We start from the raw sequence: 27,631 nt of genomic DNA on the forward strand, positions 1-27,631 counted from the left end.
GGCCTAGCCGGGGCCGCGCGCGAACTCACCGGCTCTCCAGACTCGCAGACATCCTGGGCAGGATCCTGCCCCCACCCGCCTCGCCCTGCCTTATAAACCCCCGGCAAGCCCCGCCCCCGCCCCGCTCCCATTGGCCGCCCGCCCACTGGCCCCGCTCCCATTGGCTCCTACCCCCTGAGGACCCGCCTGCCGGCCCCGCTCCCATTGGCCGCCCGGCGCCCGGCTCCCAGCCGGTGACGTCGAAGCCGATTGAAAAGAGGCGTGTGACGTCAGGGCGCCCTGCTCCCCGGGGAATTGGGCGGCGGCCCCACCCGCGAGCGGAGTGAGTCAGGCGCCAACACGCCGGGCGGCGATTAGCCGGAGCGGCACGCCCGTCAGGACTCAGGCCAGCCAATGGGCGAGAGGGACGGCAGGAAGGGGCGGGGCTGCGGACCGGAAGTGAGGCCGGCAGGGAGCGCACACGTGGGTGGCGACAGCTGTGGCCTCCCTTTGTGCGCGTCGCGCTCCGGAGTTGTGACCCCTCCCGGCACCCGTACCCCAGCCCCCTCTTACCAGCTACAGGGTCCCCCATTGGATCCCCTCCTACCAGCCCCCACAGTCCCCTCCTACCAGCCCCCACCCAGCCACTGGATCCCCCCTGGAGTCCCCTCCCCCGAGCCCCCACCCAGCCACGGGATCCCCTCCCCACATCCCCAGCCCCCACCAGCCACTGGATCCCCCCCTGGATCCCCTCCCCCAGCCCCCACATCCCCTCCCCCCAGCCCCCACCCAGCCACTGGGTCCCCCACGGATCCCCTCCCCCAGCCCCCACATCCCCCCCCCCCCAGCCCCCACCCAGCCACTGGGGTCCCCCACGGATCCCCTCCCCAGCCCCCACATCCCCTCCCCCCGCAGCCCCCACCCAGCCACTGGGTCCCCCACGGATCCCCTCCCCCAGCCCCCACATCCCCTCCCACCAGCCCCCACCCAGCCACTGGGTCCCCCACGGATCCCCTCCCCCAGCCCCCACATCCCCTCCCCCCAGCCCCCACCCAGCCACTGGGTCCCCACAGGATCCCCTCCCCCAGCCCCCACATCCCCTCTACCAGCCCTGCCCGCCACTGGATCCCCCCCCCGATCCCCTCCCCCCAAGCCACAGCCCCCACCCCTGAGATCCCCTCCTACCAGCACCCCCCCAGCCACAGGGTCCCCCAAGCCACAGCCCTGCCCCCCATGGGATCCCCTCCTACCAGCCCCGTCCCAGCCAAGACCCCCTCTCAGCTGGGGCCAGCTTTGCTGAGAGCCTCCCCCATCTGTTCCCCTCCCCAAGGCTTGTGACTTAACCAGAGGGGCCCCCCCCAACTTATTCTCCACCTGGGTTTCCACAGGTGCCTCTGCCCGCCTCAGTTTCCCTCCTCCAACAGCTTCCCCCTTCCCGGCCAGACTACAGTCACACCCCAGAACCAACTCGACCCTGGGACCGGCTACCACCAGCCTCGTGGTGCGTCCCCCTAGGGAAAGGGGAATGGAGCTGAGATCGGTGACCCGCCCGCTGGCGTTTCTCACCCTGCTCCCGTTACCAGCTCCGGGGTCAGTTAGTGGCCCAGAGCAGAGAGGACCTAACAGCCGCTGGGGGGTGGGGGGTGGTGAAAGGGGTGCGTGTGTCACCCTGGATTGGTCTGCTGACGGCTTTATAAATTAGGCCCGTGCCTTTGAATTCCTGAATGAGCTGCCCTTCCCCGAGCATTTAAAAAAAAAATTAATGGAGATATCTTATCTCCTAGAACTGGAAGGGACCTTGAAAGGTCATTGAGTCCCGGCCCCCTGCCTTCACTAGCAGGACCAAGTACTGATTTTGCCCAGATCCCTAGGTGGCCTCCTCAAGGATTGAACTCACAACCCTGGGTTTAGCAGCCAATGCTCAAACCACTGAGCTATCCCTGCCCCCCGGTTAATGGAGAACCCACGGCTTGGCCGCATCTCTGTCACGGGGTGGGAAGGAGCGACCAACTCTGGGTAACGCGTGTCCCCGAGCTGATGGCTGAGAAGAAGGACACAAGCGAGGCCTGGCTACTGGCCACCATCCCCCCATCCTGGAAGCCGTCAGTTCACCTGCTGTATCCCCACAGAGATGGCTGCCCACCCCAGCTAGGTAGAATAGTCCCTGGCTTGCCGGCAGATTTAGCGCCAGGTGATTACAGTGGGCCACCATTGGGCTGCCTGCTCCAGGCCGGGCCCATGGATGGATTATAAATTGGGAGGGTGGGTTAGCCACCGCCCACGGGCCAAATGCACTCAGAGGCCGCCAGGCATCTGCCTGAACGCCAAGGCAGAAAAGTTCAGGAAATAACCACAGCCCCACACCCCCGCTTGGGTGAAATATTTCCAAAGCCACTGCATTTGTGTTTAGACGCTTCCAGCCCGTTTGGGTGAAAACCGATGCATCGCAGCCCCTTGGGCGAGGTGATGCGGTTTTCAGATCGCCTGTCCCAGGCCATTAACGTTACGTGAGACACGAAAACCGCCCGTCTCAGCTGCGTGGTAGCGCTGGCGTTTGTCTAGCTGACAGGTGACCCCGCAGTGCCCCAAACGGGGCCAGGCTGGTAAATGAAGAGTGTGCTGAATCGCTGGCTGCCTGGGTTCTTTCCTGGCTCGGGGAGGGGAGCGGGGGCTAGTGGTTAGAGCAGGGGAGACCCCCCACAGATCTCTTTCCGCCGTACTCCTGCCTAGGCAGTCAGTGCCCATTTTGTGTAACCGAGTATTCCTTACGAAGTGGGGTACGCTGCATGCATCAGTCCTGGTTGAATTTCATCCTCTTTCCTTCAGCCCAGTTCTTCGCATCATTTTGAATGTTAAGCCATTCTCCAAAGAACTTGCAACCCCTCCCAGCTTGGGTGGCGACTGTAAACTAGACGTGTTCTCTCTACGCCATTATCTAACTCATTGATGAAGAGATTGAACCAAACGGACCCTGCAGATCCCTGCGGACCCCCACTTGTTATATCCTCCCTACATGACTGTGAACTGCTGATACCGCCTCTCTGGGAACGGTTTTCCAACCAGTTCTGCACCCACCTCATAGTAGCTCCGGCGCGGTTGCATTTCCCTACTTTACGAGGTCACATGAGCCAGTATCGAAAACCTTACTAACGTCAAGATAGACCACGTCTATGGCGGCAGCCCTGTCCACAAGGCTTGTTACCCTGTCAAAGAAAGCCATCAGGTTGGTTTGCTGCGATTTGTTCTTGACAAATCAGAATAATAGACTGTCGGGGTAGAAGTCCAACCCCCTGCAAATCTCTACCGTCATCTTCCAGCCATTGGATGGTGTTAGACTTTTCTCTGCTAGACGGAAGAGCCCGTTATTGCAGTATTTGTCCCCCAGGTAGATACTTACAGCGATCAAGTCACCCTTTCACCTTCTCTTTGCCAAGCAAAATCGATCGAGCTCTTTGAGTTTCTCAGTCAAAGGCGGGGTTTTTTAATCATTCTTACCGCTTTTTTTTTCACCCCTCTTCAATGGCTCACAGAAGATGATTAGGGTTGAAGAGACCTCAGGAGGTCATCTAGCCCAACCCCCTGCTCAAAGCAGGACCAACCCCAACTAAATCATCCCAGTCCGGGCTCCGTCAAGCTGGGCCTTAAAAACCTCTAAATCCATGCTGACTGTCACTGATCACCTTATTATCTACTAGGTGTTGGTAAATGAGTTGCTTAATTCTTTGCTCTGTTATCTTTCCGGGTACAGAAGTTAAGTTGACTGGTCTTTAATTCCCTGGGTAATCCTTAGATTGCCCCTCTGGAATTGCTCCCATCTTCCATGACTTTCGAAGATAATCGCCAATGGCCCAGCTATCTCGTCATTCAGCTCCTTGAGTGGTCTAGGATGGACTTATGTTAGCAACAAGAAGGAGGTCAGGGAAAGTGTGGGACCTGTACTGAATGGGGGAGGCCACCTAGAGACAGATGATGTGGAAAAAAGCTGAAGTACTCAATGCTCTTTTGGCCTCGGTCTTCACAGACAAGGGCAGCTCCCAGACTGCTGCGCTGGGCAACACAGTATGGGGAGGAGGTGAGCAGCCCTCCGTGGTGAAAGAACAGGTTAAGGGCTATTAGAAAAACTGGACATGCACAAGTCTATGGGTCCAGATCTAGTGCATCTGAGGGTGCTGAGGGAGTTGGCTGATGTGATTGGCCATTATCTTTGAAAATTTGTGGCGATCGGGGGAGGTCCCGGACGATTGGAAAAAGGCCAATGTAGTGCCATCTTTAAAAAAGGGAAGGAGGAGAACCTGGGGAACTACAGACCAGTCAGCCTCACCTCAGTCCCGGAAAAATCATGGAGCAGGTCCTCAAGGAATCTGTTTTGAAGCACTGGCGGAGAGGAAGGTGATCAGGAACAGTCAACGTGGATTCACCAAGGGCAGGTCATTCCTGACCAACCTGATTGCCTTCTATGAGGAGATAACTGGCTCTGTGGATATGGGGAAAGCAGTGGATTGTGGTATATCTTGACTTTAGCAAAGCTTTTGATACGTCTCCACTGTATTCTTGCCAGCAAGTTAAAGAAGTATGGGCTGGATGAATGGACTATAAGATGGATAGAAAGCTGGCTAGATTGTTGGGCTCAAGGGGTAGCGATCAATGGCTCCATGTCTAGTTGGCAGCCACTGATCAAGCGGAGTGCCCCAAGGATCGGTCCTGAGGCTGGTTTTGTTCAACATCTTTATCAATGATCTGGATGATGGGATTAATTGGACCCTCAGCAAGTTCGCAGATGACACTAAGCTGGGGGGAGAGGTAGACACGCTGGAGGGTAGGGATTAGACAAATTGGAGGATTGGGCCAAAAGAAATCGGATGAGGTTCAACAAGGACACGTGCAGAGTCCTGCACTTAGGAAGGAAGAATCCCATTCACTGCTACAGGCTGGGGACCGACTGGTAGGAAGCAGTTCTGCAGAAAAGGACCAGGGATTACAGTGGATGAGAAGCTGGATATGAGTCAGCAGTGTGCCCTTGTTGCCAAGAAGCCCAACAGCATTTTGGGCTGTATTAGTAGGAGCGTTGCCAGCAGATCGAGGGACGTGATTATTCCCCTCTGTTCGGCACTGGTGAGGCCACACCTGGAGTCTTGTGTCCAGTTTTGGGCCTCCCACTACAGAAAGGATGTGAACAAATTGGAGAGTCCAGCAGAGGGCAATGAAAATGATCAGGGGGCTGGGGCACATGACTTATGAGGACAGGCTGAGGGAACTGGGATTGTTTAGTCTCCAGAAGAGAAGAATGAGGGGGGATTCGATAGCTGCTTTCAAACTACCTGAAGGGGGGTTCCAAAGAGGATGGAGCTCGGCTGTTCTCAGTGGTGGCAGATGACAGAACAAGGAGCAATGGTCTCAAGTTGCAGTGGGGGAGGTCTGGGTTGAGTGAAGCACTGGAAATGGGTTCCCTAGGGAGGTGGTGGAATCTCCTTCCTTAGAGGTTTTTCAGGCCCGGCCTGACAAAGCCCTGGCTGGGATGATTTAGTTGGGGTTGGTCCTGCTTTGAGCAGGGGGTTGGACTAGATACCTCCTGAGGTCCCTTCCAACCCTGATCTTGTATGATTTCATCAGGCCCTTGATGCCTTGAAGACATCTAACACGTCTGAGTCATTTTAAACTTGTTCTTTCCCTATTCTAGCCTCTGCTCCTACCTTGTGTTCGCTCTGCGGGACGTCCAATCACCGTGAAACTTTTTGGTGAAAAACAAACAAAAAAGTCATTTAGCACTTCCATCATTTCAACGTTTTCGGTTATCGTTCCCCCCCTCGTTGAGTAACGGGCCTACCCCCTCCTTGGTCTTCCTCTTGCTTCTAATGGATTTGCTGAATGTTTCCTTGTTACCCTTTATGTCTCTAGCTAGTTTGATCTCATTTTGGGCCTTGGCCTTTCTAATTTTGTCCCTTCATATTGGTTTATATTCATCCTTTGTCATTTCACCTAGTTTTCACTCTTGTGTTTCAGATCCTTGAAGATCTCCCGGTTAAGCCAGGGTGGTCACTTGCCATACTTCTACGATAGTTTGCTTTTGTGCCCTTCATAACGTCTCCAAAAACTGCCAACTCTCTCGAATTTGGACTTGCTTCCCACCGGAGCTTACCTACCACCTCCTTGAGTTTGCTAAAGTTTCCCTCCTTGAAATCCATTGTCTTTATTATGTGGTCTTCCGTCCTATCCTTCCTTAGAATCACGAACTCGATCACATCGTCCACCTTCAAATTCTCAACCCGCTCCTCCCCGTTGGTCAAAATCAGCCCCGACTCGCTTTCTCCACCTTCTGAATGAAAAAACGGACTCCAGGGCCCCTCGGCCCCGCCGGCGAAGGATCAGCCGTCCCCTTCCACATTATTTTCCCGACAGACGGCGCGGCGGTCGTTGAAGTCCCCCATGACCACCAAGTCCTGCCCTTCGGCGGAGTTTGTTAGTTGTTTAAAACTCCGAAGGAGTTCAGCGCAGCCTTGGCTTGGATTCGCTTTCCTTCTTGATTTCAGGGGGAAGGGGTCCGTGCTGTACTCAGCACTGTGGGCACCCCGATCTCGCAGGGGTGGGTGTCTGTGCGGCATCCGACACAATGGGGGACCCCAATCTCGTTCGGGGAGGAGGCGTGTCCCATTCCCCACCCTGGCGCCCCCTAGCGGCCATTCTTCCTCCAACGGCCAACACAGGGAGAAAATCGGCCCCGCTCGGAGGGGGCGACCCAGGGGAAAGGACGCCGCTTCCCCGCATGACCCACATTTCAAACCCAGAAGATTCTCCAAAGAAAGGAAGTTTATTGCCCAGAACAATTTGCCGCCGCATTATATATATATAATATATATATATATATATAAAAAAAAAATGCTTGTTTCTCATTTCACAGCCCAGTGTATAAACTTGTCCCCCCACCCCACCCCCCAACATACAACTTCACTAACACAAATAACCCCCCCGGGAGAAGAAAAGGTGGGGGGTGGAGATTCCAACCTCATCTCCCCTCCGCCCCCCGCACCCGCTCTGGGTAGAAATGGCTCCTCCCCTCCTCCCCCCCCCAAAGCCGGTGTGTCCCCAAAATTCAGGGGTAGGGGGTGTATTTACCGTGCCCCACCCACCCCCGCCCCAAAATGTAACAAGGGAAACTGGGTTTAAATATGAAAAAAATAATACAGAACCAGGGGGAGAGGGGGATGCCTCCCCCCACAAGTAAAAAAAGGTCCCCCAAAAGTCTGGTTGGCAGGGGCGGGAGGAGCCGGGATTAGCTGCCTCCCTCAGCCCGGTTTGAACAGTTCCAATGCTACAGAGTTAATGCCCCTTCCCGCTGCCCGTCCGTCTGGGGTGCGGGGTGCTCCCCCCAGGAGCGGGGGGAGGAGGCGGTGTCAGCGTGGCCCCGTCCGGAAGGGAAGAGGTGGGTGTGTGGGCGGGCGACTCACACGCTGAGTTTGCAGTGGCAAAGCTCCTTGTACATCTGTCGCCGCAGCTTCGGCATGTCCTGCTGGGTGAAGCTGAACGCCCGGCCCAGCGCCAGGAACTTGCAGTACTGTGGGGGGAGGGGGGGGGAGAGAAGCAGAGTTAACCAGGGGCAAAGAGAAAAGCTTTCCCCTCTAGGGGGCGTCGGCTCCCACCCGGCCCCAGTCTTCGGTGAGGGGAGCTTGTCGGGTCTCAGCCCAGTTCCCCGGCCCATCACCGGTGGGGTTGGAGCGAGCCACTGCCCGGCAATCTGATGGGGAAGATGCATTGTGGGGGGGAAAAATGCTAATTGCACCCCTGCAGCCTCCGCTATCGCTCGTCCCCAGCCCCAGCCGCCGCTCACCTGCAGGACGAAGGCTCCACAGTCGCTGTCGTTATTCTGCCTGGCCACGTTCTGGGGAGACGGGAGTGAAGGGTGAGCCACATCCAGCAACCCCCCCCACGCGAGAACAGAGCTCTGCCATTGGCTCAGGAACCCAGCCCCCCACCATGCACCCGCCCCACTCCCCTCCCAGCCCTCCCCCCCCCAACTCACCAGCCCCACTCCCCTCCCAGCCCTCCCCCCCCCCCAACTCACCAGCCCCACTCCCCTCCCAGAGCCGGGGAGAGAACCCAGGAGTCCTGGCTCCCAGCGCCCCCTGCTCCAACCCACCAGCCCCCCCCCACCCCGCTCCCAGAGCCGGGGAGGGAACCCAGGAGTCCTGGCTCCCAGCCCCCCCTGCTCCAACCCACCAGCCCCCACTCCCCTCCCAGAGCTGGGGAGAGAACCCAGGAGTTCTGACTCACCATTTTAAAGGAGCCCCTCCAGCCATCTCTGAAGTCCGGCCGATCCTTCTTGTCTGCTTCAGCCTGGAGGTACCTACAGATGTGCTGGGGGAGAGGTTGGGTGGGGGGGGAGGAGGAGCACAAAGGGGGTGACTCAAGGGGGGGGGGGGGAAGGGGCCACCTGATGGGACTGCCAGGAGTTCAGGGTGCGATGGGAGCTGGCGCCCCCTAGAGGGGACAGGCCCCTGCCCCATTCCCCGCCCCCCTGAGCCAGCCAGTCCCCGCCCTGGGGCCGGGTGGGAGCCGGCGCCCCCTAGAGGGGACAGGCCCCTGCCCCATTCCCCGCCCCCCTGAGCCAGCCAGTCCCCGCCCTGGGGCCGGGTGGGAGCCGGCGCCCCCTAGAGGGGACAGGCCCCTGCCCCATTCCCCGCCCCCCTGAGCCAGCCAGTCCCCGCCCTGGGGCCGGGTGGGAGCCAGCGCCCCCCAGAGGGGACAGGCCCTGCCCCATTCCCCGCCCCCCTGCCCGGTTACCTTGGGGCAGCGGCGGTTGAGTGTTCGCTGCGAGTCGAAGTAGGTGATGCTCTTCTGCTTCACGTCCACGGAGACGAGGGACCAGTGCACCTCCAGGTGGATGGGGATGAGCAGCAGGTCCTTGTTGAAGATGTCCACCTGCGGGGAGCGCCACACGCACTTAGCCAGCCAGCCACCTCCTCCCCGCCCCACAGCGCCCCCTAGCGCCTGCCCGGGGCCAGCCCTGCCTGCTAGGGGAGAGCGCCCCCTGCTGAGCCCCCCGCCCCACAGCGCCCCCTAGCGCCTCCCTGGGGCCAGCCCTGCCTGCCAGCCTGCAGCCCAGCGCCCCCCGACGCACTCACGTTTTTGGTCCAGCGTTTCACCCCCTCGTACCCCTTGGTTCGTAGCTTATCGTAGAAAAAACTGTTGAAGAAATGGACCTGGGGAGGAAGGGAGCCTCCGTTTAGACACCAAAAGCCCCCCCTGCTCCAACCCACCATCCCCCACTGCCCTCCCAGAGCCGGGGAGAGAACCCAGGCGTCCTGGCTCCCAGCCCCCCCTGCTCCAACCCACCATCCCCCACTCCCCTCCCAGAGCCGGGGAGAGAACCCAGAAGTCCTGGCTCCCGGCCCCCCCTGCTCCAACCCACCATTCCCCACTCCCCTCCCAGAGCCGGGGAGAGAACCCAGGAGTCCTGGCTCCCAGCCCCCCCGCTCTAACCCACCAGCCCCCACTCCCCTCCCAGAGCTGGGGAGAGAACCCAGGAGTCCTGGCTCCCAGCCCCCCCTGCTCCAACCCACTATTCCCCACTCCCCTCCCAGAGCCGGGGAGAGAACCCAGGCGTCCTGGCTCCCAGCCCGCCCTGCTCTAACCCACCAGCCCCTGCTCCCCTCCCCGAGCCGGGGAGAGAACCCAGGCGTCCTGGCTCCCAGCCCCCCCTGCTCTAACCCACCAGCCCCTGCTCCCCTCCCCGAGCCGGGGAGAGAACCCAGGAGTCCTGGCTCCCAGCCCCCCCTGCTCTAACCCACCAGCCCCCGCTCCCCTCCCCGAGCCGGGGGTTCTCTGACTCATATCAAGGCTCTGTTGAAGTGATGGGGCGGGACTGATTTACAGCAGTGGAGGTTACGGGGTAGGGCTGGGGGGGAGCCCAGGGGTAGCAGGGGCCAAGGCTCCGGAGTGAGGGGTGAGTCCCGATCATATACGGGTTGCCACCTAGTGGCAGTTCCTTAGAATGACGCCATCACTAAACAAAGGGAATGGGTCTCACCTTGTCTGGCACCGTATCCATGACGAGGTCCCCGTACATGTTCATGACCTGCGCACGCAACAGTGAGAAAAGACAGAGGGTTAGGGACACCACACCCCCTCCGGGACCCTCGCCTGGCGCGGAGATGCGGCCACCTCTGGTGCGGGGCGGCTGGTTACCCAGGGACCCATCAGCCAGCGCTGAGATGCGGCCACCTCTGGTGCGGGGCGGCTGGTTACCCAGGGACCCATCAGCCAGCGCTGAGATGCGGCCACCTCTGGGGCAGGTTGGTGGGTTACATGGGGACCCCTCGCTCAGCGCTGAGATGCAGCCACCTCTGGGGCGGGGCGGCCACTTACCCGGGGACCCCTCGGCCGGCGCGGAGATTGTACTGGCCCCCAAGCTCCAGGGTGTCTACCAGGGGAGGGCTCCCTGCCCCGCTCCCAGCAGCTCAGCGCCCCCCTGTGGCCTTGCTGAGCGCCCCACCTGGTCGTTGAGCCAGTTGGGGCCGTAGAGCGTCTGCAGGTCGTCCATGGTCAGCACGTGGCGCTTGTAATTCACCCGGAAGCCCCTCACCATGGCATTGCCTGGCATGCGCTGGTAGGACTGGATCAGCTGCTGCACTGTGCCCTTCCTGCGGAGGGGGGGGAGTGAGGCAGGCCCGAGAATGGAATCCAGGAGTCCTGGCTCCCAGCCCCACCTGCTCTAACCCACCAGGCCCCCCTCCCCTCCCAGAGCCGGGGAGAACCCAGGAGTCCTGGCTCCCAGCCCTCCCCCCCCCTGCTCTAACCCCTCCCGGGTACCTCTGTGGCGTGGAGAACTCTTGCTGGAAAATGTCTTCTAGCTTCTCCACAACCTCGTCCGTGCTGACGGGGATCAGGCTGCCGTAGGCCTGAAGGAACTCATCCAGAATGCCTGTGGGGGGGAGAAAGCAGCAGGATAGAACAGCTGAGGTGACAGTGTCAGGGGCTGAGATGCAGCTAACTCTGGGGCGGGGCGGCTGGTTACACGGGGAACCCTCGCCCGGTGCTGAGATGCGGCCACCTCTGGGGTGGGACGGCTGGTTATACATTGACGCTTTGCTCAGAGACTGCGATTCGTCTGAGCTTGCATACGAAAAGCAATCGTGTTGCCATCACTGATCCTCATCCAAAACCCTCCCCCATGGCACCACGTGGCAGGCTGTCTGCCTGAGTTGACAGGCAGCCTGAAACCCAGACAAATCAAATGGGATGTTAACTCTGAAACCTAGTGATGCTGCCTGGTTATCACTGGGTCTTAGCTGAGCAGGGAAGCACTGAGGGTTGCCAAAGCGGAGGAAGCCAGAAAGCGGCACTGCCCAGCCGCATGTGGGGGGCATGGCTGAATCCTGTCCTAATCCCTCCATTTTGCCCCCCCCCCCGAGGCTGCTGAATGAAGCCTGACACCTTGTGGCAGGAGGTCAACGCTACACCCATTTTGGCACAACGTCCTCTTGTGCTAGCCCCTCCCCAATCTTTCCCCCCCCTTTATATGGGGGGCACCCCCTCCCACGCCCTAGCGCCTCACTCTGTACGCAGGTGACGTGTTCCTCCCGCAGGGGGCTGTGTTGTGCCGCCTTCTCCCCGGGGGGCGCCTCTTTCTGGGGGGCCCCGGGCCCGTCCTTGGCCTGGAAGAACTCCTCGACCGCGTGGGCCCCGCCGATGCTGCACACGTTGCTGATGACAATGCTGGGGTCCGAGGAGGCGGCGGCAGCCAGGGTGTTGAGGTCGCCGTCCAGGGAGGCGAAGCCGTTGGGCAGGGCGCCCGCGGGGCCTGGGCGGGAGAGGAGACACGGGGCTCGTTACGCTGGGCGGGGGCAGAGGATGGGTGTAAGGAGATTCCCTATGGGCCATAGCCCCTTCCCGCCCCCCTCCTGGTTACCTGACTCCCCGTCCAGCGTTGGTGCCTCTCTCCTGCTCCCGGGGGGCGAACGCTCTGCCGGGAGCCGGGCGCCGTCCTCCCCTCCCACCTCCATGGCGCCGTCCGCCCGCTGCAGCTGGGCGTACTGCGGGTACGGGGTGGAGCCGGGCTCCTCGCCCATCAGTGCCCCCAGCAGGCTGAGCCGGGGGGGCGAGGGGGCGAAGGCCCCGCCCAGGTGGTAGTCCAATCGGGGCGAGGGGCGGGGCCGGAAGCGCAAGGGGCAGGGCCCCGGCTTGGCCCCGCCCTGGCAGTCCTCCTCCTCCTCCTCCTCCAGGGGGCAGCCTTTCAGGTCGTCGTCGGGCTGGGAGCCGGGCGACAGGGAGGAGCGAGTCTGCTTGGCGCTGCCCCGCCGGCGCCCCCGGCCGGCCAGCTTGCCCCACAGCTTCCAGGGGAAGGCCAGGGAGGAGCATTTGGAATACAACAGCATGCGGAGAGCCCGCCGGGCCCGCTGGCGCCGCCGCAGCTGGCAGCGCCGCCGGGTGGCCCCCAGGAGCGGCGGCCGCCCCTCGGCCCCGCCGGCAAAGGGCCAGTCCGGGCCTCCACTCCTGGCCACCTTCTCCCCGGTGGTTTTGCTGCGGGCCCAGCCCGAGACGCGAGGGAAGTCCCAGTCGTCGGCATGGCCTTCCTCCTCGCTCTCGAAGCCTGGGGGTTGCTCTTTGGTGTAGGCCAGCCGACGTCCGCCTTCGAAGCAGCCGCCGTGCTTGGGGGCCGGGGGCTCGGGCTCCTCCCAGTCCCGGGACGCCAGGCGCAGCCTCTCCCGCTTGTGGGGCTCACGGAGCCCGGGGCCCCACAGCTTCTTGGCCTGGATGGTTTCCTTCATGGCTCCGACGTGCCTGTGGGGAGCAGGGGGACAAGGGTCAGGGCTGCCCCAGATGCCAGAGAGACCCTCAACTCACAACACCACCCCCTTTCTGTGCCTCAGTTTCCCCCACTCTGCTGGGTACTGAGAGAGGATGGGTAACAATACAGCCCACAATAGGGGAAATCACTGTCAGCGTAACGGGGGACCCTTGATCCCAGCTGGGACTTGGCACAATGGGGGAACCCTGGTTGGGATCTGACCAGACCTTGTTCAAATCCAGTTGGGGCGTCTGGGCCAACATCCCTATCTTGGTGGCGGGGGGGACGGACGGACACCTCAGTGCCAGGGGGACTCCAATCCCAGTCGGACGGGGCCTGAGTAGCACTCAGCATAAGTCCCCACTCAGTTCGAATTCCTAGGTGCAACCATCATGGACTCTCTTGAATCAGTTTTGGGGCCGGTTTGGTCAAATTTGTTTCGCTCCCGGACAGGGATCCATCGATTCTGGACCAATTTTGGGAGCCTCCCTGCTTCTTCCGTCGGCATTTGTAGCCACGTCACTCCCAGGATACAAGAAAGATGAGCTGGAGGAGGTCATATACCTATCGGTGAGAGAGACGAGCTCTCGGGGACCCAACAAGCATCCTGGTGTACGCTCAAAATCCCGTTTCTTTTGCCAGCGGAAATTGGTCCAATAAAATTGTCTCACCCCCCATTTGTCTCTATATTAAATCACAACGTGTGTGTGTGCGTCTGACTGAAAGCTCTCTGAATCCTGCGTCCCATTGTGGTGCCCACAATTAAGGACGAGGGTGGTGAAGCACTGGAATGGGTTCCCTAGGGAGGTGGTGGAATCTCCATCCTTAGAGGTTTTTAAGGCCCGGCTTGACAAAGCCCTGGCTGGGATGATTTAGTTTGAGATTGGTCCTGCTTTGAGCAGGGGGTTGGACTAGATGACCAACTGAGGTCTCTTCCAACCCTAATCATCTTCTTCTATGATCCATCAGAGAGGAGTCACAGAAGAGCCGTAAGAATGATTCAAAAATCCGCCTTTGACTGAGAAACTCAAAGAGCTTGATCGATTTTGCTTGGCAAAGAGAAGGTGAAAGGGTGACTTGATCGCTGTAGGTATCTACCTGGGGGACAAATACTGCATAACGGGCTCTTCCATCTAGCAGAGAAAAGTCTAACACCATCCAATGGCTGGAAGATGACGCTAGAGACAATCAGAGGGGGAAAAAGGCCTACAGCTTGGAAAAGAGACGACAAAGGGGGGATATGAGAGAGGTCTCTAAAATCATGACTGGGGTGGAGAAAGTAAACCAGGAAGTGTTATTTATTCCTCCTCATAACACAAGGACTAGGGGTCACCAAAAGCAACTAATAGGCAGCAGGTTTCCAACAAACCAAAGGAAGTATTTCTTCACACAACGCACTGCCAACCTGGGGAACTCCTCACCAGGGAATGCTGTGAAGGCCAAGACTATAACAGGGTTCAAAAAAGAACTAGAGAAGTTCACGGAGGATGGGTCCATCAATGGCTATTAGCCAGGATGGCATCCCTAGCATCTGTTTGCCAGAAGCTTCGAATGGGCGAAAGGGGATGGATCACTTGATGATTCTCTGTTCTGTTCGTGGGGCACGTGGCATTGGTCCCCGTCGGAAGACAGGATACTGGGCCAGATGGACCTTTTGTCTGACCTAGTATGGTCGTTCTTATGAGAATATTTAAACACTGGACCAACTGACCAAGGGTCGTGGTGGATTGTCTGTCACCCACAACATTTAAATCAAGATCGGAGGCTGGGAATTCAGAGGAGGGGGAGTACCTAACTGGTCTGAAGATAGAGCTTCAGCTGTTTAAGAACGGGATTATCTGACGGGGTTGCCCGATACGGCAGGGGATCTAGTCTCCATGGCGTAAGAGGTCCCTTCCAGTTCTGTGCAGTGCTGGAATAGCCAGACCAGATCCGACCATCCTCAGACGCTTCAAACAAAGGCATAAAAACCCTACAGATGGGGGATAAACTACTCCCTACAAATGTCTCATCTTGATCGCCGATAATTAGAGATTGACTTATATCCTGAAGCATGAGGTAGGTTTAACTGCCCTTCCAAAACTCGTTAATATTCATTATCCTAACTCTGGATATTCCATAGAGACGGTCAATCCTCCTTTGAATCTTGTTACATTGTTGGCCTGAAGCAAAGAGTTCCACCGGTTAACCAAGGTTAAACAATATGTGCAAATGAAAAGGTGGCGAATTCAAACCTGATCAAAGGAAATTCATTTCATGGATTGTACCCTTGTTCTTGTCTCAAGACAGATACAACAAAAGTTCCCAATCTGTCTTCTTTATCCCAATATGTTGAGGCATAGCAGAATTTGATTTCTTTTTTATCATTCCGATGGATAATATCGATGTTTATTTTTTAGCCTCTCTCATAAGTTTTAGCCATTTACATTTTCACAGTTATGCAAAATGATGGATTTAAAAAAAAAAATTAAAAATGTAACCCATTGCAAATGTTCACAGCTGGGCAATAATTTAATGACAGTAAAAGTCGAGGTCCAAAAAGCTAACGACCTACAACCGTTTAAAACACAAACTGTCAGTAGCACATGTCAAAACTGATTTAAGGATATTGGCTTTGTCGAATTTTAGTTGTCAAGCGGTATTTTTCTTCCTTCGCCTAGCCGTAAATTTCAGTGATCACTGATGAAAATATTTTCTCATCGGTTTGTATGTGTACAGTGAAATCGACTTTTACTTAATCGTCCCAAGTCTAATTATTTTATGGACTTTTAGCATCTCCCCTCTTATTTATCTCCTTTTGAAGAAGATTCTTTTTAGAAGATCGCTTGATTACAGACCTGGGGAGAAAATTACGGGGACTACATTCTTTCAAGTAGCAGAGAAAGGCAGATCAAGATTTTAACGGCTGGAAGTTGAAGCCAGGCAAATACCGAGACGTAGGGCCCTACCAAATTCACAGGTCATTTTCACAGTCATAGGATTTTAAAAATCATCAGTTTCATGATTTCACCTAGTTAAATCTGAAGTGTCACGGTATTGGAACTGTAGGGGTCCTGACCGAAAAAGGAGTCATGGGGGGAGGGGGGGTTGCAAGGTTATTGTGTGTGTGTGTGTGGGGGGGGGGGTACAGTACTGCTACCCTTCCTCCCGCACTGCTGCTGACGGCAGCACTGCCTTCAGAGCTGGGCAGCTGGAGAGCGGCAGCTGCTGGCCGGGAGCCCAGTTCTGAAGGCAGCGCCGTTGCCAGCAGCAGCGCAGAAGTAAGGATGACATGGTTTGGGGTTGCCACCCATCTGTGCTGCTGCTGGTGGGGTGCTGCCTTCAGAGCTGGCCACTTGGCCAACAGCCGCTGCTCTGAAGTATGGATGGCAATACCATGACCCTCCCCTCTAAAATAACCTTGTGATCCCCTGCAACCATTTTTGGGTCAGGAGTGGTGAAGCACTGGAATGGGTTCCCTAGGGAGGTGGTGGAATCTCCATCCTTAGAGGTTTTTAAGGCCCGGCTTGACAACGCCCTGGCTGGGATGATTTAGTTGGTGTTGGTCCTGCTTTGAGCAGGGGGTTGGACTAGATGACCAACTGAGGTCTCTTCCAACCTACTCTTCTATGATTCTATGACCCCCGATTTGAGAAACCCTGGTCTCCCCTATGAAATCTATAGAGTATAGGGTAAAAGCACACAAGAGACCAGATTTCACGGTCTGTGACGCTTTTTTCATGGCCGTGATTTTGGTAGGGCCCTTACTATGGGGCCAATCTGTAACAGTGAGGGGGAAGTCGCCGTTGGAACAAACTCCCCCATGGTGGATTTTCCATCAATTGAACTCTTCCAAGCCAGAGCAGATGCCTTTCCGGAAGACGGTCCATAGTCCAACACAAGCTAGCGGGTAACATTTAATGGGGATATTCTTAAGTTCCTTCTGGCCTTAAATCTAACAAGCTGAAAGCAAAACTGGCATAAGCACCTTTCTACCAATGTACTTGTGTCACACTACGCTCCGACTTACTATTACCGGTATAGCTTGTTTCGCTCCAAGAGGGCATTTTTAATATACTCCCGTTTCTCCAAAACCCTTTTATCCGAACCTCTGCATTACCCAAGGAAGGGATTTGGAGAACACGGAGGATCAGATCATAAAGCGGAGACCCCTGGGGCAGGACTGAAGACGACAGCCCATAGTGCTGATTCAATTTCTCTGCCCTCTTGCTTACCCAAATAAATTCCGGGTCCCGCAGGCGTTTCAGATAATCGGGAGCGTACCGTACCGGTATAAAGTGGGGCTTTGCCAGAAAAGCTGCGTCCAAAGCAGCAGCACTTTGTGGTATTCCTTATGCCGGTAAAGCGTGCCTAGTGTAGACAAGATCTGCTGCTGAAACAGAGGGTCTCCGCTGAGGAAGCTTTCCCCAGGTAGGCACAGCAAAGATGTGACCACCCTGCCATGGAGGAAAGAGGCAATGGGGTGGGGGACACAGAGCCATGGGCACAGGGGAAGATTGGGGAGCCCTGGCATGGGAAAAGGGGGAATGGAGAGAGAATGGGGCACCCTGATATGGGGGTAAGAAGGGAATCAGGGAGCACACAGAACCACTGGCATGGGGGAGGAAAACTGGGGAGACACAGAGCCTCTGGCATGGGGGAGATTGAGGGACCCCTGTATGGGGGAAGGGAGCAATGGGGGGCACAGAGAACCGTGGATGTCAGGCACTGTACACACCCAGACCAGAGACGGGGGCCCTGACGGGAAATGAAATGCGTTTGAGCGAGGGCCGGGAAAGGCTGCGCGGCTCAGGGCACGTCTACGCTGCAAGACTCTGGGTGGGAACAGCAGCAACGACGCAGCAGCTTGGTTTTTAACTCAGGGGTCAAGCCTGGAGTTTCCGGGGGGGTGTGTGTGTGTTAGCGAACCTGAGCCCAAGTTCGGATTCAGACACAGCCTGGGGCGGGGCGGAGAGCAGAGGCCTGAGACCAAACCCGAAAGCCCCCAATCCTGCGGCGACGGGCCAAGCCCCCGATGGCGGCGACGGGATCCCTGGCGATCCGGGGAAGGGGTGGACCTGGGGGGGAGGGGGGGGCGCAACACCTCTTCCTCCCCTTGTCGCAGCACCGGAGGAGGGGGAAGCCCGTCCGCCCTGCACACAGAGGGCAACGCAGTGGGCGCTATGGGGAGCGCGGGGCGGGCGGCTGCTCTGGGGGCCCCCCAGGGCCTGGGTATGTGTGGGGGGAAGGGAGGGGCCAGAGGAGAAAGTGCCTCAGACTCCAGGCAAACCTCCCATGGGGGGGGGCTGTTGAAGGGGGGGGATGAGCTCGGCATCGAGATCCCATCAGCCCCCCCAATCAGGAGAAGATGAAGGGAGGAAAGAGGAACTGGGGGGGACAAAGCCTCTAACCCCCCCAGAGCAGGGGGGCCTTGGGGGAGGGGCGAGGCAGGAGGTTCGGGGGGGGGCGAAATCCGAAGGGAGCGGACCCAGTTGGGAGCAGGCCGCAGGGGGCGTGTTAGAGGGAGGGGCGGACCCAGTTGGGAACAGGGTGGGGGAGCGGACCCGGGTGGGAGCAGGGCCGGGGGGGGGGGGGGGGCGGACCCCGGAGGGAACAGGCCGGAGGGAAGGGAGCTGGGGGGAGCTGACCCGGGTGGGAGCAGGGCGGGGGGACGGACCCCAGTGGGAACAGGCCGGAGGGAAGGGAGCTGGGGGGGAGCGGACCCGGGTGGGAGCAGGGCCGGGGGGACGGACCCCAGTGGGAACAGGCCGGAGGGAAGGGAGCTGGGGGGAGAGCGGACCCGGGAGGGAGCAGGCTGGAGGGGGGTTGGAGGAGCGGACCCGGGTGGGAACAGCCCGGGGGCGGGGCGGGGCCGGTCACTCACCCCCCGGAGAGCGGGGCCTCGCTCCGGCTCCCTGCGCCGCCGCCGCCGCCTCCCAGGACCCCGGAGCCGCCGGCGCCGCCCAATGGCGTCATCAACCCGCGCGCCCGAAAAAAAGGGAGGGGCCGCGAGCGCCGCGTCACCCCGCCCCGCCCCCCGACGCAGCCGCGGCGTCACGTCCCCGGCTCTCCGGCGCGTGCCTCCCCGCCCCCTCTTGGGCGGGGCCACGCCTCGCTCCTGGCGCTGTTACGTCACGGCGACGGCGTGCGTCAGGCAGAGGGAGGGGGCGGTGCCTGATCCTCCCCGTGGAAGGGAGGGGCTGGGAGAGGGAGCCTGTGAGGCCGCTGGGCATTGTGGGAGAGGAGGCCACCCCAGGGCATTGTGGGACAGGAGGCCACCCCACAGCATTGTGGGACACAGGCAGTTGACCCAGGGCATTGTGGGATAGCTGGCCACCCCAGGGCATTGTGGGACAGGAGGCCACCCCACAGCATCGTGGGACACAGGCGGTCGCTCCATGTGACCCAGGGCATCGTGGGACAGGAGGCCGCCCCATGGGCCCCAGGGCATTGTGGGACAGGACACCGCCTGACAGGATGGGTTGGGGCACAAGGCCACCTCCTGTCATGGAGGGCTGGCAGAGCCCTGAACATTTTTCGGGCAAGTCAGCCCTTCCAGTACTTTGAAGCGTCCCCTAACAGCTTAACAGCAACACATGCTGTCACCTGCAGAAGCTGAGAGGGGTGACCCAATGACTCCCTTCTGGGACCTCCCCCCACCCTGTACAAAACCCAATGGCCAAGCTGTAGCCAGGCTTGGAGATGAGGGCCACCCTGCCTCCACTTCCCCACCTACTGCAGCGAGGACTTGGCCTTCCACGGCGCTGTACATGATTTGTTGGGGAAAGAGACAACATGGCTGCTGGAAAGGGAAATCACGCCTCACTGATCTATTAGAATTCTTTCAGGGGGTCAACGAACACGTGGACAGCGCATCTAGTGTCCTTGGACTTTCCGAAAGCCTTTGACAAGGTCCCTCATGAAAGGCTCTTAAGCAAAGCAAGCCGTCATGGGATAAGAGGGAAGATCGTCTCATGGATCAAAAACTGGATAAAAGATAGGAAACAACGGGTAGGAATAAACGGTCAGTTTTCAGAATGGAGAGCGGTACCTCAAGGATCGGTATTGGGACTGTGCTGGCTGGAGTATGGAACAGCTTCTGTACGAGGAGGAATTAAAAAGATGGGACTGTTCAGCTTGGAAAAGAGGACTGCTGGGAAGGAGATGATAGAGGTCTCTCAAATCATGAATGGTGCAGGGAAAGTATATTTATTTCCCCTTTCACATAAGCCAAGAACCCAGGGGGACACCTGCTCAAGTTAATAAGCAGCAGCTTTAAAACCAAACCAAAGGAAGTGCTTGACACAACCTGGGGAACTCCTTGCCAGGGGATGTTGTGAAGGCCAAAAATATAACATGGTTAGAAAAAGCCGGCTCTGCCCCTGGAGGATAGGTCCATCAATGGCTGTTAGCCAAGATGGTCAGGGGGACAACCCCATGCTCTGGGTGGCCCCGAACCGCTGGGATTGGACAACGGCAACTTTCCATTGACCCAGCCCCTGTTCTGTTCCTTCCCTTGGAAGCACCTGGCACTGGCCCCCATCTATAGACAGGATACTGGGCTAGGTGGACCGTTGGTGTGACCCACTATGGCCATTGTGATCTACCAGTCAAACCATTTTAGAGCGGTCAACCCCTTCCATGGTAGATTCCTTTACAGAGATTAACAAAGGGACTTTCAACCCAGCCTCTTCCCTATAGCTGGACACCCATCGCCACCTTGTTAACAGGACTCTGATCCGCCCACAATCCAGTCCCCTCCCACCACGTGTTGTTATTTTGGACGGGGGCGAGGGAGATTCAGCTTTTTGTCCAAATCTGTTTCTTGTCTCCCTTCCGGGTGTGAATTTCCCATAGAGCTTCCACACCAGTTCCCAACCCATTCAAAAGTGAACCCCCCCGAAACAGTCTATTGAAATCAGACATCGGAGCTGGTTTCTCCTCACTCTTTATTGCGCAGAAAGACAGAAATCACACGCCCAGTTGAGTGGCCACATCTTTTGACCACGAAGACGACGCCCAGGGCGGAGACAGCGACAATGACAGCCGCTGCCACCAGCAAAATCAATGCCAGCACTATCTCAGGTGGGTCTTCACCACCTGCAAGAGGAAGAAGGGGGATAGAACCAGACACAGTGGAGTCTTGGATCCACAGACCCGCGTTACGGCCCATGCCTGTGCCAAGTGGTCTTTCAGGCTCAGAAGGAGCAATTAAGCCCCTTTAAAGTGTGAGAGAGCGATAGAACTTGGGAGAGATGACTGCCCAAGGCAATCTGCTGCTTGGAGTTTGCCTCAGCCTGTAATCAGAGGAAGCCAGGAGAAGGAATTTAATACCTAGCTCTTTTCATCTATAGATCTCCAGGTGCTTTAGAGAAGGTCAATATCATCTCCATTTTACAGATGGGAAAATGGAGGCACATAAAGGGACTTGGAAAATCTGGGTGACCTTTCACATGTCCCCGTTCAGTGCTCTATTCACTAGCCCACACTGCCTTTTGGGCACTCCAGGCCAGAAAGCCAGAGCACCGGTTGCTCTTTCTGCGTTCAGGGAAGCAGAACTTTGTAGATGGTATAAACAAGGGTACATCTGACTCATATCACCCCTGTCTCCTCATAGAGGCAGCCCCGTGAGGCCCAGAATATCTGCTAGCCACTGGGGCCAGTAGCAGATTCACAGCCGAAGGCCCAAAGGAGCCACTATGACTTCAGACAGCCTTGATAACTTAGGCTGCCAAAATTCGCCCACCATGCACTCCAGCCCGATTTAGGAGTGCTAGTCGAAACCTCAGAATTTTGTTTGAGAAATCCCAATATTTATATAGGACTGGAAAGGTCTCCTGGGTCATCCAGTCCAGGCAATGACATCAATTTAACCCCGATTATCAATTTATCAAGATCCATCTGAAGTCTCATTAGGTTTCCCTCTGCTCTCCTGGTTACTTCTATTAGGAATTATTCTTTACATCCACTCGGTTTGTTAGAGACCTTCCAACTTAAGTTTATTCATCGATGTTTTCCCCCGCAACACACAACGTCCACAATTTTTGTTCTGGATCCTTGATTTTATAATACCACTGCCCCGCCACACACACAAAATGTTCTGTTCTACTAAGGTAGAAATGGAATGTTTTGACCTTAATTGGAACATCCTTGTGGGGTTGTGTTGGAAGATGCTGTGGGAAACACGTTGCGTCTTAATAAGTCTTGGAGAGATGTTCTGTTGGATGACTAAAGTGAGAGCTTTCGTCACAATTGGTCACACTTTCTGATGGCCATTTTGAGGACCCCAAGTGCTGGGAGAATTCACCCTGATTTGGTCCCTAGCGTTGGCCAAGATGGCCACTATTCTTGAGGTCTTGACGCCTGTTAACTAACCCATGCAGAGGTTGTGACTCCTTACCTGAAAGAACTCATAGACTCATAGACTTTAAGGCCAGAAGGGACCATTATGATCATCTGGTCTGACCCCCTGCACGCTGCAGGCCACAAAACCCTTCCCTGGACTCTGCTGTTGAAGTCCCCAATCCTGTGTTTTAGTGACTTCAATCGGCAGAGACCCTCCTGCTAGTGATCCCTGCCCCATGCTGCGGAGGAAGGCGAAAAACCTCCAGAGGCTCAGCCAATCTACCCTGCAGGAAAATTCCTTCCCGACCCCAAATATGGCGATCAGTAAGACCCCGAGCATGTAGGCAAGAGTCTCTAGGCTGACCCTTGTTGGCCATTATACTATTTACGTACCATTGCTTGGTTTTCCTTGGCTACTATGTTTTACCATTAAACCATTCCCTCCATAAACTTATCTAACTTAATCTTAAAACCAAGCAGGTCCGTCGCCCCCATCGTTTCCCTCAGAAGGCCGTTCCAATATTTCACCCCTCTGACGGTCAGAAACCTTCGTCTAATTTCAAGCCTGAACTTCCCCACGGCCAGTTTATATCCATTCGTTCTCGTGTCCACATTAGTACTAAGCTGGAATAATTCCTCTCCCTCCCTTGTATTTATCCCTCTGATATATTTAAAGATAGCAATCATATCCCCCCTCAGCCTTCGCTTTGTCAGACTAAACAACCCAAGCTCCTCTAGTCTCCTTTCATACGACAGGTTTTCCATTCCTCTGATCATCCTAGTCGCCCTTCTCTGCACCCGTTCCAGTTTAAGTTCATCTTTTTTAAACATGGGAGACCAGAACTGCACACAGTACTCCAAATGAGGTCTCACCAGCGCCTTATACAACGGAAGCAGGACCTCCTTATCCCTACTAGATATACCTCGCCTAATGCATCCCAAGACAGCATTGGCTTTTTTCACCGCCATGTCACATTGTCGACTCATAGTCGACTCATAGTCATCCTGCGGTCTACAAGGACCCCGAGGCGTTATAAAGCTATGACGGACAGGGAACAAGAGAGGGTCCTTGGGAAATGCGGAGAGGCGTGCATGCGCCTCCAGGGTGTGTGGGGAGACAGAGGTCCGCCGCTTGGGATCATAGATTAGGGTTGGAAGAGACCTCAGTTGGTCATCTAGTCCAACCCCCTGCTCAAAGCAGGACCAACCCCAACTAAATCATCCCAGCCAGGGCTCTGTCAAGCTGGGTCTTAAAAACCTCTAAGGATGGAGATTCCCCCACCTCCCTAGGGAGCCCATTCCAGGATCACAACCCCTGTGAGAGCTGCCCTGGTCTTGCCCAGCTAGATGGTTGGAGGTTTCACCGTTCAGGAGCACCGGGAAGAGATTCCATGGCCTACGATGGTCTGAGATGATTTACAGATTTTTGCATGCACAGTGGAAACTTTCGGCACATGAAGTTTGTACCTGAAACAAACCACTCTTAGGAGCTAGCAGCTTCCCCCTAGAAGCTCAAAACAAAAAAACAAATAAAATAAAATAAATTCAGAAGGCAAATACCCCCGCCTCCAATTTGTCAGCACTTCAGGATTTGGGGTCCTTGACTCACAATCTTTGTACAGAAGAAGGGCCGCTTCTGAGATGAGAAGAGGTCTGGAAAGATTGTCTGCTTGGAACGCCACCACTTCTGAGTCCCCATCTATGTAGAAAGCGGGGAAAATATATATACAGCAGTTGTGCCAGCGTCTAGACACCTTGCTGCTGTGCTTCTCTGTAGGCTCTTCTCTTCTCTATGGGTCCTTCTCCATAGGTTCTTCTCTATACGCTCTTCGCCTCTCTATAGGCTCTTCTCTATGGTCTCTTTTTTCTATGGGTCCTTCTCCATAGGTTCTTTTCTATGGGCTCTTCTCTATAGCCTCATCTCTATGGGTTCTTCTCTTCTCTATAGGTTCTTCTCACTATGGGTTCTTCTACCGTGCCCTCACCCCCCTTAGATGTATACAGTTTAAGGTCACAATCTGTGGTCCTGTAGGGGCCACAGGACTTCCCTGGGGTTCCCGCCTGGATGATCCAGGGAGTATCCGAGTTCCTTCCCGCAGGCCATTAAGCAACCAGGCCCCGTATCAGACACGTGATTGTCCTCTCCTGGAGAAAGAGGGGCGTGCATTGCAGGGGCTTGTTTTGGTAGGGTTTTATTTAATAAATACATGGGTAGATTTCTAGATTCCAAGGCCAGGACAGATTATTGTGATCTCCCCAGCCAGGCCTCCTGGAAGGAGGGTCTAGTGGTTAGAAGGGGGGATGGCTGGGAGCCAGTAGACCTGGGTTCTCTCCCCGGCTCTGGGAGGGGAGTGGGGGCTGGTGGGTTAGAGCAGGGGGGGCTGGGAGCCAGGACTCCTGGGTTCTCTCCCCGGCTCTGGGAGGGGAGTGGGGGCTGGTGGGTTAGAGCAGGGGGGGCTAGGAGCCAGGACTCCTGGGTTCTCTCCCCGGCTCTGGGAGGGGCGTGGTGGTTGGTGGCCACGTCAGTGTCCCAGCTGCCCCTGCGCCAGCTGCTTCAGGGCATCTCCTTCGACGTGGAAGAAGTGCCAGCCCTCCGCGGTCGTGAGGTCCACCGCCCCCTGGCCCTGGTAGAAGTCGATGGCCGTTCGATTCCAGTCCAGCACCACAAACTTCAGCTGGGTGCATCTGTTCTCCACACCGATCTGAAAAGTATCAACAGGGGGTGGCTGGGAGCCAGGACTCCTGGGTTCTCTCCCCGGCTCTGGGAGGGGAGTGGGGGCTGGTGGGTTGGGGGGGGGGGGTCTGGGAGCCAGGACTCCTGGGTTCTCTCCCCAGCTCCGGGAGGGGAGTGGGGGCTGGTGGTTATAGCAGGGGAGGCTAGAAGCCAGGTCAGTGCCTCAGTTTCCACCATGGTATAAGTGGGAACAATGATACCCCCTAGGGGGCTGCCTTGCAATCTGAGACCAAGTAAAGGAAGCGACCAGAAGGGGGAAAGGGCCCAATGTCCTGTTACCTCTGCAATTTTACTCATAAGCTTCTTGCCAATGCCTTTACCTGTGTGGGGAGAGAAATCAGTAATTTAACAGCAGGTCTAGTGGTTAGAGCGAGGGGGCGCTGGGAGCTAGGACTCCTGGGTTCTCTCCCCGGCTCTGGGAGGGCAGTGGGGGCTGGTGGTCAGAGCAGGGGGGACTGGGAGCCAGGACTCCTGGGTTCTCTCCCCGGCTCTGGGAGGGGAGCGGGGGCTGGTGGTCAGAGCAGGCGGGACTTGGAGCCAGGACTCCTGGGTTCTGCTCCACTTTTCTGTGTCCTAGCTCTTCCCCTGGGGTGACTGCCTTACAGGCATTGCAGGGGCTGTCTATGGTGGGGACCCCAAAATAATCCCATTCCCGCCCCATTCCCTACCTCTGAACTCAGGCATGACGTACAGGTCTTCCATGTAGATATTCCTGCCTTTCCAGGTACTGTAGGTGAAGAAATAGAGGCCATACCCTACGACGGTGTGTCCTGGGGCGGGGAAAAAAGTCCAACAACTGCCCCCACCTCATGTCCCCCCAAATTCCTCGTACTCTCCCAGCCCCCCCGAAACCTCTCCCCAGCCTCTGAGAAATCCCTTCTCCACCGAACCCCCAATTCCCCACCTCCCAGACCCCCAAATTCCCTTCCCTGCTCCCAGGCCCCCATTCTCCATCCCCAAAGCTCCCCAGGCACCCCCAATTCTCTCCTCGGCTCTAGGAGGGAAGTGGGGGCTGGTGGGTTAGAGCAGGGGGGGCTGGGAGCCAGGACTCCTGGGTTCTATTCCTGGCTGAGTGGGGGGCCTGGTGGCTGTTTTATGGGGGTCCCCTCCACCTTCCCCCCCAAACTCACCCCCCCATCCTCACTGCTCGACCCCCCGACCTCCACTTCTGACCCACCAGGATACAGAGCTGGGGTCAAGGATGGCCCTGAAGGGTGGGTGGGGGGGAGCTACATGTATCAGGGAAAACTGGGGGGCTGGGTTCCCCCAATCTGCCATGGGGCTGAGCTGGGGTGGGGCTGGGCCAGCTTCAGCCTCTTGGGGTCCCCCAAATTATTCCTGTGCCAGGATTCTGGACCCCACAGGTGTCTGGGGGGGTACTTCCCAGGGCGTTGCGGGGAGGGGGGCATTACCGTCTTGACTCCGATGCTCAGGCGGGACCTCGGCCACCAGACATCTGTAGAAAGGGTCGTTGGCGAAACCGTCTTCCCTGAGCACTGGGGAAGGATATTGGGGGGCAGGGGGAGACATGGGGGGAAGGGCAGGAGAGAACCCCATTGTCACTCACAGGCAGGACCCCCCCTCTTAGCCCCCCTCCCATATTGGGGCACCATCAAAGCCCCTTCTCCTGCCCTGGAAGAGGGGGTGCGTGCCCAGGTCCCAAGGGGGGAGGGAGGTATCGGAGGGGGGAAGAGCTCACCTTGGTCGCTGATTTGTACCTGGTCCGGGAGCTCCTCAAACTCCGCCAGCTCCTGGGGGGCAGAAAGGGACTCCACAGGATCAGTCACCCCAAAATTAACCTCAATTCCCCTCTCCGTCTCCATCCCCCAATTCCTCTCCCAGCCTGCCAAACCCTCCCTCCAGCCTCCGAGAAAGCCCTTCTCCACCCAGCCCTCCCGTTTCTCCCCAGCCCCAATTCCCCACCTCCTAGCCCCCCATTTCTACCCAGCCCCCCAAATTCCCTTCCCTGCTCCCAGCCCCACATTCTGCACACCCAAAGCTCCCCAGGTGCCCCCCTTCTATCCCCAGCTCCAGAAGGGGAGTGGGGCCTGGTGGGTTAGTGCAGGGGGGTCTGGGAGCCAGGACTCCTGGGTTCTCTCCCCAGCTCTGGGAGGGGAGTGGGGGCTGGTGGGTTAGAGCAGGGGGGTCTGGATACCAGGACTCCTGGGTTCTCTCCCCAGCTCCAGGAGGGGGTAGGGGCTGGTGGGTCAGAGCAGGGGGGGCTGGGAGCCAGGACTCCTGGGTTCTCTCCCCGGCTCTGAAGGGGAGTGGGGGCTGGTGGTTAGAGAAGGAGGAGCGGGGAGCCAGGACTCCTGGGTTCTGCTCCCCCTTACCTTTATCATCCGCATGACCTCCGCGCAGTCTTCAGCCCTGCAGGGCCGGAGAACACACTCCATTCCCTCTCCTTCGCCGATCGCCTGGGTTCAAAGTCACGGACGGAGGGAGCAGCACCCCGCCTCTCCCTGCGGCTCTCAGAGCTCAGCGGGGAGAGCAGCCGATTGGAGAGAATTTATTGCATTTCCCAGCATGCACTTGGCTCTGCTTTCTATGGGGCACAATTCCCCCACCCCATGAAAGAGGCCCGACCTCCCGCTTTCAACACGGAAATAGCTAAATGGAACACAGGAATCCTGGCTCTCAGCCCCCCCGCTCTAACCCACCCGGCCCCACTCCCCTCCCAGAGCCAGGGAGAGAACCCAGGCGTCCTGGCTCCCAGCCCCCCTCCTCTAACCCACCAGCCCCCACTCCTCTCCCAGCGCCGGGGAGAGAACCCAGGAGTCCTGGCTCCCAGCCCCCCCTGCTCTAACCCACCC

At 57.5% G+C, this 27,631-nt stretch overlaps 3 protein-coding genes across 7 annotated transcripts in view; all 3 read right to left on the bottom strand.

Annotated features, from left to right (window-relative positions):
- Positions 1-114, bottom strand: part of EIF4A1 (eukaryotic translation initiation factor 4A1) — a 7,547-nt gene extending 7,433 nt beyond the window's left edge. The window contains exon 1 of the mRNA XM_065569063.1: positions 30-114. Within this exon, the coding sequence (XP_065425135.1) occupies positions 30-52 (23 nt within the window). The 5' untranslated portion in view covers positions 53-114. The remainder of the gene's footprint in view (positions 1-29) is intronic.
- A 6,651-nt stretch (positions 115-6,765) lies between these two features.
- SENP3 (SUMO specific peptidase 3) lies at positions 6,766-18,784 on the bottom strand. 2 transcript variants are annotated; one of them, XM_065569062.1, is made up of 12 exons: positions 18,624-18,640; positions 16,975-17,110; positions 11,882-12,753; positions 11,528-11,773; positions 10,783-10,894; positions 10,466-10,613; positions 10,001-10,048; positions 9,096-9,173; positions 8,755-8,892; positions 8,245-8,328; positions 7,802-7,852; positions 6,766-7,528 (listed from the first exon to the last, which is right to left on the bottom strand). In XM_065569062.1, the coding sequence occupies exons 3-12, from the start codon at positions 12,738-12,740 to the stop codon at positions 7,418-7,420; spliced, it is 1,875 nt and encodes a 624-aa protein (XP_065425134.1). In that variant the 5' UTR covers positions 12,741-12,753; positions 16,975-17,110; positions 18,624-18,640; the 3' UTR covers positions 6,766-7,417. The 2 variants fall into 2 exon arrangements, with proteins under 2 accessions (XP_065425134.1, XP_065425133.1); XM_065569061.1 differs by lacking the exon at positions 16,975-17,110 and having other exon boundaries at positions 18,624-18,784.
- A 5,476-nt stretch (positions 18,785-24,260) lies between these two features.
- On the bottom strand, positions 24,261-27,499 carry LOC101937171 (thialysine N-epsilon-acetyltransferase-like). 4 transcript variants are annotated; one of them, XM_005313706.5, is made up of 6 exons: positions 27,152-27,490; positions 26,518-26,569; positions 26,231-26,314; positions 25,487-25,588; positions 25,098-25,138; positions 24,261-24,786 (listed from the first exon to the last, which is right to left on the bottom strand). In XM_005313706.5, exons 1-6 carry the CDS (start codon positions 27,212-27,214, stop codon positions 24,607-24,609), a joined length of 522 nt encoding a protein of 173 aa, XP_005313763.1. In that variant the 5' UTR covers positions 27,215-27,490; the 3' UTR covers positions 24,261-24,606. The 4 variants fall into 4 exon arrangements, with proteins under 4 accessions (XP_005313763.1, XP_008175523.2, XP_005313765.1 ...); XM_008177301.4 differs by lacking the exon at positions 25,098-25,138 and having other exon boundaries at positions 27,152-27,499; XM_005313708.5 differs by lacking the exon at positions 25,487-25,588 and having other exon boundaries at positions 27,152-27,497.
- Positions 27,500-27,631: the final 132 nt, after the last annotated feature.

The sequence above is a fragment of the Chrysemys picta genome, chromosome 16 (genome assembly GCF_011386835.1).
Source record: "Chrysemys picta bellii isolate R12L10 chromosome 16, ASM1138683v2, whole genome shotgun sequence".
Taxonomy (NCBI): domain Eukaryota; kingdom Metazoa; phylum Chordata; order Testudines; family Emydidae; genus Chrysemys; species Chrysemys picta.

Bases quoted from the DNA above. Each gene is read 5' to 3' on its own strand.
- SENP3 (XM_065569061.1), bottom strand. From the start codon at position 18,715: ATGACGCCATTGGGCGGCGCCGGCGGCTCCGGGGTCCTGGGAGGCGGC. The intron at 10,049-10,465 runs GTGGGGCGCTCA...TTGCGTGCGCAG, and splicing joins CCAACTGGCTCAACGACCAG to GTCATGAACATGTACGGGGA. The intron at 8,893-9,095 runs GTGAGTGCGTCG...CGCTCCCCGCAG, and splicing joins TGAAACGCTGGACCAAAAAC to GTGGACATCTTCAACAAGGA.
- LOC101937171 (XM_008177301.4), bottom strand. From the start codon at position 27,214: ATGGAGTGTGTTCTCCGGCCCTGCAGGGCTGAAGACTGCGCGGAGGTC. The intron at 26,315-26,517 runs GTGAGCTCTTCC...ATCCTTCCCCAG, and splicing joins GGTACAAATCAGCGACCAAG to TGCTCAGGGAAGACGGTTTC. The intron at 25,589-26,230 runs GTAATGCCCCCC...TCCCCGCCCCAG, and splicing joins TGAGCATCGGAGTCAAGACG to GACACACCGTCGTAGGGTAT.